The sequence below is a fragment of the Aptenodytes forsteri genome, unplaced genomic scaffold, assembly GCF_000699145.1.
Source record: "Aptenodytes forsteri isolate BGI_AS27 unplaced genomic scaffold, ASM69914v1 Scaffold255, whole genome shotgun sequence".
NCBI classification, from domain to species: Eukaryota; Metazoa; Chordata; class Aves; order Sphenisciformes; family Spheniscidae; genus Aptenodytes; species Aptenodytes forsteri.
In genome coordinates, this window is record NW_008794888.1 from 3,656,848 (window position 1) to 3,669,117 (window position 12,270).

Here is a 12,270-nt window from a genome sequence, read left to right on the forward strand (position 1 = left end):
TTGTTTGATTTAAGATTCCATTTAATAAATAAATCAGCTATTAGATGTTACAGTTTATATTAAGGTTTTGTGTGTCTCCTGAAGTAACCCTTGAATTCAGCATGCTCGCAGCCACATAAGAAGGTGGCAGTCCTGTGACTGACTGATAGGATGAACCACCATCTCAGTAGCTGCAACGGGGAGTCCCCAAAGTAGGTGTGGTACCTCCCAGTAAGCACAAAATGACACTCTGGAACAAATCCCCTCTTTTCTCCAGCAAAAGGGAATTGATTATGTTTTCCAGGCTCTCCCATGAGTAGTTGGGTCAGACCTGCACTGAATGAACAAACCTAACAAAACTCCCTCTTATACCTGGCATCTTCTGGTGACTCTGCGACAATGTGATATACTCTGTCTTCTGTCACAATGTCCAAGGCATTCTCCTTTTCATGAATGTCCACAATCTCCCTGCAACGCAGCAAATCACAAGAGCCAAAACTGAAAATCTTTCACAGGCATAAATTCCACCTGGCCAATTTTTTTTCACATCGAACCATTCACCATACAGAAGGGAAATCACTGGTTCAGATGGCTTGTAACTCTGACAGACATACAAAATTCCTCTAATACACATTAAGACTTTTAGGGTCCCCTTAAAAAGATTTGTAAAGTTAATCTACTACAAAAGCAAAGCTTAAGGTGATTTTCTTCAAGACACCAGCAGACTAGATGGAAGAAGAGATAACAGGGAAGTTGATATAGAGGGCTGTTTACAAAGTGGGGTGTGCCACTCTTTTTGGCACTTTACAGGCCCACATGATGCTAATAGGTGACTAGGCTCTCCCTTCTTACAGCAGGAGCTGAGGAATTGGCTATGGCAGCAAAAAGAGTACTTGGGGCTCAGGAAAAGGCATAGTACATGCTGCCAAATTCAAATCCCGCTGTGAGGTTCATACCACCTCTGTGAAATGCCTGGAGAAGCCAGGAAACAGATGGAGTCAGGGTAGGGGAGAATGCATGAGGTATGTACTTAATTAGCCCCTCCTGGTCTGGCTCCATCCATGGCTTGGAAAGAGCTTCTGCCAGATTATGAAATGCAAGACTGGAAAAAGAACTACCAAGTAATTCCAGACTCCCTCCAGAGTAAAACTAGAAGCTCTAATTGTCTTTTCCTTCCCTTACATTTCTGATTCTCCTAGCCCTATGGGAGATATGTAGGCCAATAAACTGGCATCATTACTGATTTAGAGAGTGAATACTAGGGTTCAAAAGGATTTATTCTTCACTCACTTTGCCCTTCTGATATCAATTGTCCCCTTCAGCTTTTCCTCGCTATCATTCTCAAAGTACATCAGCTTGGATTCTCGAAGCACAAACCAACGGCGTTTCCAGTTGCGGCGTGAAAGTGTTGACATGCCTCCACCTTTTTTATAGAGCCAGCCTGACTTCAGCGCCTCTTGCTTGGTGCGGAACCACATGAAGGCCTCGTTCTTCAGAACACACCAGCGCCGCCTCCATGGGTTCATGAGACCTCCTGCAAAGCGAGGGAGCAAGGTTTCATCAGACATGCAACAAGAGCCACGTTTCCATTCTGATCCTGCTTCATGGGCACTTAGTTGCCACTTCAGTTCCTAACATGAAACAAAGGAGCTGAGGGAGAGAAACAAGGTTATGCTTAAGTTTGGACAGAGGAAAAACAGAACAAACTAGTGAAACAAACACAAAATATAGAAATATATGCACTACTCAAATATTTTTGTATTGTCTTCAGTTTTGTAGCTCAGAATGAGTCATTTAAGCCCATACCAAGTAGGCACAATTAGGTCTCAGTGGCAAAGATATCCAGTCTAATTCCCTGTCATCCACCTCCTAGCTCTTTGTTTTATTTGCTTGTTTTAAATAAAAGAAGAAAAGAAAAAGAGAGAGTAAACAGAGATCTAAGAGCAGATGAAGACAATGATTCTGGAGAAACAGAAGAGGAAAGCGGGTTTCCTGGATTCCATCCTTCCATAGCTTTGGCTAAAGCCACTTACCCTTCATGTAGAGATAGCTGTGAAAATAGGGTGGTCCTGAGCCATTGAAGATAGTGACTCGTCCATTACAAAACTCTTCATCTGTATCAATGTAAACATCCACTTCTTCTTCACTGTCCAGAAACTAAAAGGAAAAGAAGAAATACAGGCTACTTGGGTTCTCCTGGTCACAGGAGGACTGGAGCAAAGTAACAAGGCCAGAGAAGTCACATGATCAGAAGGTGCGAAACAACACATACTCCCTTTACAAAAAAAGCAATACAGTAAAACTAGAGGCTTGACAGCTTACCCATTAATGCCTAAAGCAAGAGTCTCCAGAGCATGGAATTTTCATACCAGAAAGGAGAGTGACATTCGGCAGTGGATGTGGCTAGAAAACTCCAGTTACCTGCAGTAACAAACCTTCCTGTTTCAAGGCAGAGCCCACAGTCCAAGATCTGATTTAATGGGATTAAGAGAGAATTTTTCATTTCGGAGGATTTTTCTGATTTTTTTGGCAGACATGCCAAGGTGCTGGACAAGATGGAGCACTAATCTAACCCCAGTAAGGAAATGCCTTGCTTTGGGTTGATTAGGAAAAAAAGCATATTCCAGGATAACTGAACCCTAAAAACAAAGATCTAAATTACTGAAATAATAGTACGGTATTTACTCATCCCTGTTCTCCAACTAGATTATGGCCCTCAGCCATAAGAAAGTACTTCACACATGAAATCCCAAATTACCCTATCATTTCCTTTACCTTAAATACAACTTCCTACTAACAAAGGCAGTTCCTTAGACCTTTTCCTTCCTCAGATGCATGTTGCTTCTTTTCATTTTTCCCTTCTGTTCTCTCTCTGTGATGCCTTTGCGCTCCTCTTTTGTCTCATTCCTGTTCCACTCATTCATTCTCCCTCTCTTGCCATTAAGTTTCAAAAAGCAGGTACTCTTGGATCAGCAGCTACTGATGGGATCTTGACCCAGCTGCAGTTATCTCTTCCTGTGGCTCATGCCATGACATAGTATCAACCGGATTTTTCATGAGTCTTACTCACTGAGGAGCCCAATAAAATCCTCCACTTCTATTTACATTTTAAGAAGAATGGTAGAAACTGGCCTAGGCTGTGACAGAATGATTCATGACTTAAAGATTACCTGACAGTGATCTCTGAGTTCTTGCCCACAGAGAAGGTACGTTTACTCAAGCAGATCACATAATAAAAAATTCTGATGGCTGGTAGCTAACATTAGGGAAATGCAAACAGGAAAAATCATGCAGCTTTTTAAGAAGGGTCACAATCTGCCACTGGAAAAGAACAGCAAAGGAAGTAAAATGAATTCCTTAAAAAAAACAAAAAAAAAATCAATCATTTTCTAAAAGATATTTGTAGTTCAAGTCTTTATTCTCAGGGACATCATTTATCTGAAGTATTTTCATGGCTGTCACTGGCTTCACACCTGAACTCCTCACAGTCTCATGTGGGCTTATCTGACATCCTGTTCTGTAAGGGGATTTATCGTTGCATTATTAAGCAACTAGCCTGAGGGCACTCAGGAAGTCCAGAGCCTAGTGTGGCATCTAAGCTGAAATGCTTCAAGTGCGAGGCTAATAGCCCAGCTTTACTACCCTGTCATTGTCCCTGTGTGTCCTGGTTTTGGCTGGGATAGAGTTAATTTTCTTCCTAGTAGCTGGTACAGTGCTGTGTTTTGGGTTTAGTGTGAGAATAACGTTGATAACACACCGATGTTTTAGTTGTTGCTGAGTAGTGCTTACACTAGTCAAGGGCTTTTCCATCTTCTCATGCCCTGCCAGCGAGAAGCTGGGAGGGGGCACAGCCAGGACAGCTGGCCCAAACTGGTATATTCCATACCATATGACATCATGCTCAGTATATAAACTGGGGGGAGTTGGCCAGGGGGTGGTGACCGCTGCTCAGGAACTGGCTGGGCATCGGTTGGCGGGTGGTGAGCAATTGCATTGTGCATCACTTATTTTGTATATTCTTTTATCATTACTATTGTTATTACGATCCCTTCCTTTTCTGTCCTATTAAACTGTCTTTATCTCAACCCATGAATTTTACTTTTTTTTCCCCACTTCTCTCCCCCATCCCACTGGGGGGAGGGGGAGTGAGCGAACTGCTGTGCGGTGTTGAGCTGCCTGCCGGGTTAAACCATGACACTGCGGTAGGAATGAAAAGGTTCAGTGGTCTTGGTTGTGTGCACCGGGACCCAGCCTGGATCAGCACAGTAATTTCTTCAAGCCTTAGAATAGCTTAACGTGTACACAGCAGCTGAAAATAAGCCCTTGACTCTGAACAGTAAGAGGACTAGAACAAGAGAAGTTTTAGTGATGGAAACAAATCAAACCCTAGCCTTTCCCATTTCCTCTTGTGACTGTCCACTAGAAGCTCAGGCTACTTCTGTGAAATCTCTCTAAGGTAGAACATATACCTACAAGATACTAGATGCCTGCTTTCAGTCTTCCTAAAGGGTGTTACATTAATATATGGTGATGGAAACAATCTAAAATAGCCTAGGTACATATGTGCTAGCTTGTGTACCAGTAACACTGGACAGTCACAAGCCCTCTGGCCTTCAGCCTATCTATAACTCTTCGCTTTTTTTCAAGCTGATTATTGATGTAAGAGAGAGTTATATATTAGTAACAATACCCAGAGCAAGCAGGCATACAGTAAGAAGGCAAGGATGTTATAAATATCAACAAAGTCACACTAATGTCCAGAAAGGTGAAGGGAGGGATTCTTACCGAGTCCAGGCTGCCACGGTTGGAGTCCAGGCTGGTACCATGGGAGTGTCTCAGACCTTCCTCATCATTCAGGGGCTCAGCTGAGGCGCTACCTGCGTCTCCACAGCCGTCAAACTCCTCATGGTCATAGTCAGACTCCACATCCGGGGGGGAAGTGTAAATCGGCTCTCCCACCTCTCCGCTGTTACTCCTCTGTGTATCTGAGACAGTGCTGTAAATGCTTTCTGCTGGGCCACATAGGGCGCTCTGCTCCTTGGGGCTTGTGGTTCTTTCCACAGGTTGCCCTGGAGCAGGGACAACCTCTCCCACTTCCCTTTGGAGAAGTGAAAGGCTTGTGTCCGCACCTTCCTCTGAGTAGTTATCGCTGTTTCTTGTGCCGTGCTGATTCAAGACCACCAAACTGGAAGTTGGCCGTCCTTCATCATCAGCATGAAAACCCTCATCCACTTCTTCCTCAGCTAGTGGTGCCACTAGGCTGCAGTCAATGTTGAGTGTCCCCTCACTAGAAAGTGAGCGCTCTAAGTTCTGCACACTTTCATCCAGATTGCCAAAATCCAGCAGCTCCAAGAACTCCTGGGCAACCCTAGATGCCTCCTTTTCCAGCCTCTGGATCTCTTCTTCTCGCTGCCGATTGATTTCATTCCTGGTGTTTTCACAGATGATAGACATGTGATCCTCTTTCTGTTGCTGCAACTTCTCAATCTCCTTCTCCAGTCTTAAGATCTCCTCCATCTGACGTCTCTCTTCTTCTTGCAGGGGAATATCTACCTCCTCAGTCTTTACTGCTTCCACCTTAAAGAATTTATAATAGTGTTAAAGCAGTTTCTTCAACCTAAACGTGCTCCTTGCCTGGGCCTTTCATTCTTCCTACCTCCTGTGCTTGCCTTGTACTTCCCATCTGCAAAAAGATGACTCTAAGCATCCTCTCCTTTTCTGATCGGCATCTGCAATCATCCATGGTGCAAAAGCTAAAGGTAGAACTACGTGATCTTCAGGTAACCTCCCTTTTTCCAGCAGCCTACCTCCTTTCTGAATCGTACAAAGTAGCTCACTGGGATCAGCGAATTTTTAGAAAAGCCTCTCTGTCTGCTGCTCATGTTACAGCCCTTTGTACACTACAATTTGGATAAAAGCATTCTGAAAGTCCGTCCTCTCTTTTTGAACTATCTCACACACATACACACATATAGGAGAAAGCAACGATATACAAATACATATATGCATAGCCTGCTTAAGAGCTGAAGATTTCCCAGAAATTCATTAAAACATTTGTGGATTTTGTTGCTTCCTGAGCTGGGGGTCTGACTATCAGAATCTAGGTCTGGAAGGGATATTTGCAATGAAGCAGGACTGTATCCACAACAACCCCACCCTATCAAAACTCCACCCAGAATTTCTCGGCATTCTTTAGCATCACTGGATGGATGATGGCTAGCTGGCTGCTGAAGGCTCTGTATTCCTCTATTCTCCACGCTGAAGTAACAGGAAATTTCTAGCAAGTACATTATAATTAGAAGATGGAAGATACTGGTAACTTTCACTGACATTTAGCTATAAGATAAAGCCACCCTCCCCTCCGTGGAGGATGCTGAAAACATACACACACGAGAGAAAGCAAAAATAAATTCCAAAAGGATTTAATGTACTTCCTGATAGGAGTATGACAAGGCAGGCAATGAATTGACCCGCTTAAGCCACAATCCTTGTTTTCTTTACAGCTACCCTGTTGCTTGTTCTCTACTTGACTCTTACTTGTGGACAAATGCATTTTTATACTCTAATCTGTCATCTCTCCTGAACAGAGCTGGCCTGAAACCAGGGAACAAGTGGTTTGGAAAAAGAAATAAGAAGATACACAGCTGTTTTCACACACCTCAGGGTAGGTGGTCTGCTCTTTGATATCTCAAGTACCAACAAACAATTAGATCAGTTACAAGGGGTTTATTTTAGCCATGGTAGCAGCCGTCTGTACTCTTATTTTTGCTGTTACAGGCAACAATCCAGCAAAACAGACTGTCACACAGAGCAGCACATCACAAGGTCATGTAAGAAGCTCAATCAGTAGAGACAAAAAAGGATGCTACATGTTCAATACATAAATTTTCAAATAGGAACTAGGCAAGCTGGTACACAAGCCTTGAAAAAAACCCACCTTGTTAACTCTATGCACCTCTGCCAAAGCCAAACACCTGCAGGTTTGGAGTGAACAAAGCCCATTTTTTAAATAGTGTTGCCACAATAACAATATTAGCTCCAGGCGAAGCATAGGCAATGAAGGACCCTTCACAGATACTCAGAGAAGACATATGAAAAGAATAACTGTTAAACTTACCTGAGCCACCTGGAGTAGCGCATTCAGTTGCTCCTTTTCTCTGTTAAAAAACAAGACATGATAGTCAGAGACAGACCCAGTTCTCCTACATGAGGCTTTTAGAATTACATGGACACATCATCCTTCCATGGATAAGGTTAAAATAAGGTACCTGTTGTAAGACTGATTTAAAAGCTTTTGTAATTTAGTAAAAATCCAATTCTCTGTGGTTGGCATGACCTTTGTGGATATAACAGATTTTCCCCATGCGCTTAACTTTCAGATCAATCAGGAAATTGGATTAGTTGGAACACACTAGGAAGGACATTGGAAACAGTGACAGAAAGGCAGATCAGTTAGACTCATGATAAATGTAAACAGAATCTTCTGAAGTACTTTATGTCCATGGATATTAAATGAGGTTGTACATGCATAATTGACAGATATTGGGAAATTGTGTTTGGTTTTTTTTTAAAACAGAACGGAATTATTGCAATACCAGCATTGAATTTGTGTTTTGTTTTGCTTTTACTGTATTAAAGCCCCCAAAAAGTTAATGAATTTTTGTACTTTGTTAAATGACTAAGCTGAGGACTTTCTATTCTGAAGACCTGGATACTCCAGCTTGCATAACTTCTCAGTGGCATGCAAAACCTAGTTTACTAGTAAAGGCTGTAAGAGTCAGAGTTTGTTAGTAAACATGAGTAGAGGAAAAAAAACTATCCCACAGTGCTGCATCTCCACTCAGATCAAAAAGGTTGTACTCCAAGGGAAAGCTGTCACTATGGCCAGTTTCTCCATAGCGAGCACGCCACAAGCAGCTGAACAAGGAGACAGACAAATGCCAGGGTCATGCATAGGGAGCAGGGATAGGATGTGGCTGGATGGAAGAGTCTGCCTGTAGCAACCACCGTGCAGCTAAATTCAGACTGGCAGTGGTAACTTTCAAATCTATGATTCAACCTCAAGCCGAACAGGAGGGCAACAATATTTATTTCCCAGGCCCTGTGGCTTTTCCCAGCCAAATTCTAAATTGCAGTTGCAAGTCACAAAGTCCTTAAAGCTCCCACTCTTGCGCTCTCTCTCAAAAAAAAAAATCCAGGGAACATTTATAAATGAAGCTGACATAAGTGAGATCCAGATGGTTCCAACTCTACTGAAAGATCTCTAATAGTAGTCATGAGTTAAACAACTGCCTTAAATGATATGAAGGTTCAAGAAGCAGAGCCATTTTAAAACAAATCAGGAATACCACCTACAATCTACACACTAATTCCTGCAACTGTTCCTCACATTTTTTAGACCCCTGGTATTTCTTGCTGCTTTCCATCCATCTCCAACTGATCCACACTCTTCCTGAAATGTGATACCCAAAACTAGGGACAGTACTCCAACTGAAGGCTTACCAGTGCCAAGCAGAACAGAAGAATCACCCCGCATCTTACAGAAACAATCTTGTTTATAGATGGCATTTGCTTTCTCCTCTCACACAGCACGACACTGGTGACTAATATTCAACTTAGCCTCCAGACCTTCTTCCCACTGTTGAAGCAGGCATTCCTCCTTCTCTCTCTGTGTATTTGATTATTCCTAACTGTAGATCTGCATATGTCTGTATTGAATGTTATCCTATGTTTTTCAGACCATTTCTTTAATTTGCCAAAATTATTTGAATTGTAATCCTGTCTAGCTATATACTTACAGCCCCTCACCAGATGGTTTTATCTGCAAATTTAATAAGGATACTCATATTTCCTCATTCAGCTTATTATGAAAACATTGCACTAGTACCATATCCAGCACAGACCATGGAAGAATCCCATTCAAGAGTTGTCTCCTATTTAACAAAAAACTACTATTGTTTACTAATTAAAATGCAATAATACAATGCAGTAAACCCATAAATCCTAGTCTTGTTTCATCTACTTTTTTCCAAACCACGTTCCTTATAGTGTCTTAGAGTATTGCCATGACATGTCAAAGCCCTTACCTACCCAAAGTCAAGTTACCTACCCTCTACGGCTTTTCCCTATCCACAAGGCATGTCATCAGCTATCACAGAAGGAAACAGATAACTTTAATGCTGTTTGTTCTTCAGAAATCCACATTGGCTCTTAACTCCTTTATCATGCATTTACAACTGTTTGATTATTTGTTTCAGTATCTTCCTGAAATTGAGCTTAGGCTGACTGGTCCACAATTCCCTTGTTCTTCCTTTTCCCATTTTAAAAGGGGGTCATAATGTTTGAAATTTTCCAGTTTTATGGAAACTCCATTGCTATCCACAAAGGAGGAGAAAGAGTATAGCTACTGATTCAAACTGTTTCAGCCAGTTCTCGAAGTACCCAAACATTAATTTCACCAAGTCTGGATTAATTCTTTGTAATCTGATTTATCTGAGCACTCTCTAACTTTTTATTTCCCTGCTAGGTTCTGAATTCTTGCACATCTGTGCTAATTGTATTTAGTGTCCAACAGCTCAGCCTTTTGGGGAAGACAAGTAAAAATATCATCAAATACCTCAGCTTTCTCAACATTGTAATTTTTTCTTCCTGTTGAACAGTAGACCAAATTGCTCCATGTCTCCCTTTTACTAACAGTATATGCACAAAAACTGCACGCCAACTTTTAGTTCCTTATAGCTCAGTTTGCATCTTGGTCCTTCTAATTTTGTCTCTGCATGTGTGCTGGGTTTTTTTGCTTGTCCTCAGTAGATTAACTGATTTGCAATTTCTGTGGACTTCCACCTCATTTTTGAGGTCAAATGGAAGTTCAGGATTTAGCCAAGTTGGTCTGCTAGTACCTTTTTGGCTACTCACTCTGAATGAAGCCATTTGACATCAAGTAGAGAATGAAAGCAAAATGAGCAGTTCACCTGATTCCTAGAAACACTGATACTTCTTTACAATAATGCTGGGTTCAACACATCTTTCATGGGCTGGGAACTAAAGGGCAGGGGCAGAAACACACTAGAACAAGTAAGCTAAATAGGTCCTTTTATCTAAAACTAGGTAGGGACAAGCTCTGCTTAGTACAATGAGGACTTTAGACCTGAGAGAGTGTCTTGTAGCATTTGATATCTGCAAACTAGTTACCGACATTCTGAACTTGCACAGCTTCATGTTGCTGATGAGGCTGTTGTTGAAAATTGACACATTGATAAAATGGAGCCTTCAGTGTTGTTCAACAAATTCCTTGACCAAACTGTTCATCATTGGTGTCACTGACTCCATGTCTTGTCCCAGCAGATACATCACCCTACTGTCTCCAGTGAATCCGCAGGCAATCTCTTTTCCTTGTGACATGCTTCTAACCTTGAATTTTCTGATGCTTGTCACACATCCTAGCCTGCCAAGATCCAACTTTGGGACAAGTATGTAACAAAAGCCTGTAAGAAACGTAACCAACTATTTATGAAAAACTTAAAATGTCACAGGATTATTTGTTCAAACTTATATAATAATCTCGTAGTTGAAGTTTTATGCGTCTTAAAACAAAAAATTATCAAGAGAGACACCCAGTTTGGAAAAGATGTAGGTAACCATGGAGTGAACAGTAAACGATGCATGAGGTACAGGATTCTCAATAGGTGTACTGTCACTGCTCACAGATTGTCTCTTTTTGTCACATTAGCTTTTCCTTTCCCCTCCTGACCTCTCGACGCATCTGTATCCCTGATGAGAGATACACAGCAGCAGGAACAGGGAGAGGACATGTATTCTCATGATCGTAAGAACTGCAGTAGCAGCACAGGTGCACTGCCCATCTTGCTCTCTGACCCAGCTTACTAGACACACCAAGACCCATGAACTCGGGTACCTTCTCACACTGCTAATCCCTCCAGATTTTGGAAGACTGCATAAAAGTTCCTTTACCACTGCAAAGGCAATAAGAAAATTATGCATCTCTGCCCAGTCAGTGAAACTGCCTCCTTTCATGTACATTCCAAAGCAGAAAAACACTAAACAGAGGTAAAAATACACCAGAATTAGCTTTCCTAAAGGAAGCAGGACACTCCTTTTCCACTCTGCTTTTCTATTCTGAGCTGCCCACAGTCCACCCCAACTCTGCTCCCTAGCGCTGGGACACTGTCTCGTGCAATTGCTGTTCCATTGTTACCATCATGCCAGCACCCCAGAGCTGCTTTTACAGCTCAGCAGAGCTTTAGTGGTAGGGAACTGTGAGTGCAAGACACCATCTTGTACCTTTCCTTCACCTCTTCCTGTTTCCTCCTACGCTCCTCCTCTTCTTGCCACTGTCTTTCCTCTTCCTCTCTTCTGATCTGTTCTTCCTCCTCTTGCCTCCTTCTCTCCTCCGCTTCCTGCTTCCGCCTGAGTTCCTGCTGCAGCAGGTGCTGGTAGAGGCTGCGAGCCAGGCGGCCACGCCAGTGCTTCTGCAGGGTGACTGCAGAGGCCTTCAGTCGCAGCAGGCTCTTCTTCCAGAAGTATGCTCGGTAGTTCTTTTGGATTATAACAACACTGGCTAGCACCTTTTGATACTTCTTCCTAAAAACAGAACCAGACACTTAGTGCGCCATGAAGCAATACATGCTTTGCATTTACCATGCCCTAGTATATTGACCAATCTTACCACATCCACAGAAAAATGAATTTGGAAAAATATTGCTCAGAAATGACACAATTTCTGTTCCCCTACTGCCACTACCCGTAAATCATATTCTCCTCACTCTTCTCACTCCTATATCTACCACTGCTTTGTTTCCGTGGGCACCTACTTTCGTGAAGACCCTCAGAGGATGAAGGACAGATATTTGGCACATGGAAAGAGAAGATCCACTAGCCCAAAGTCTCCTTGCATTGCACATCACACACACTGTGCAATTAGCATAATCACTCAGTGTGGATTTATTATAATAAAAATATACAAATGGCCTTACTATATGAGAACAAAGTTGCATATTGCCCCATCTTTTAAGTGGACAAAAGCAAATTACTCCAGGAAACGCAAAAACAGGGCAAAAATAGATCTGGTCACATTAATCATATTGTTTGGGGGAAAACACAGTGATACGACAATACTGATTGCTGAATGTAACATTGTAACAGGCTGCCATAAACATATACTGCACAACATTTTGCTTAAACAATAATTATATCAATCAACTTTGCCATACTTTAAAACCAAAAAACATGGTAGGGCCCCAAAAGAAAAGAATCATCATTCAGTATTTCTGT

At 42.1% G+C, this 12,270-nt stretch overlaps 1 protein-coding gene across 1 annotated transcript in view; it reads right to left on the reverse strand.

The window, feature by feature from the left end:
• LOC103895356 (unconventional myosin-X-like) overlaps positions 1-12,270 on the reverse strand; it is an 83,656-nt gene that overhangs the window by 20,009 nt on the left and 51,377 nt on the right. Inside the window, exons 23-28 of the mRNA XM_009274915.1 lie at positions 11,281-11,580; positions 7,097-7,136; positions 4,765-5,556; positions 2,013-2,136; positions 1,270-1,513; positions 352-447 (exon numbers count right to left, since the gene is read on the reverse strand). Of these exons, the coding sequence (XP_009273190.1) occupies positions 352-447; positions 1,270-1,513; positions 2,013-2,136; positions 4,765-5,556; positions 7,097-7,136; positions 11,281-11,580 (1,596 nt within the window). The remainder of the gene's footprint in view (positions 1-351; positions 448-1,269; positions 1,514-2,012; positions 2,137-4,764; positions 5,557-7,096; positions 7,137-11,280; positions 11,581-12,270) is intronic.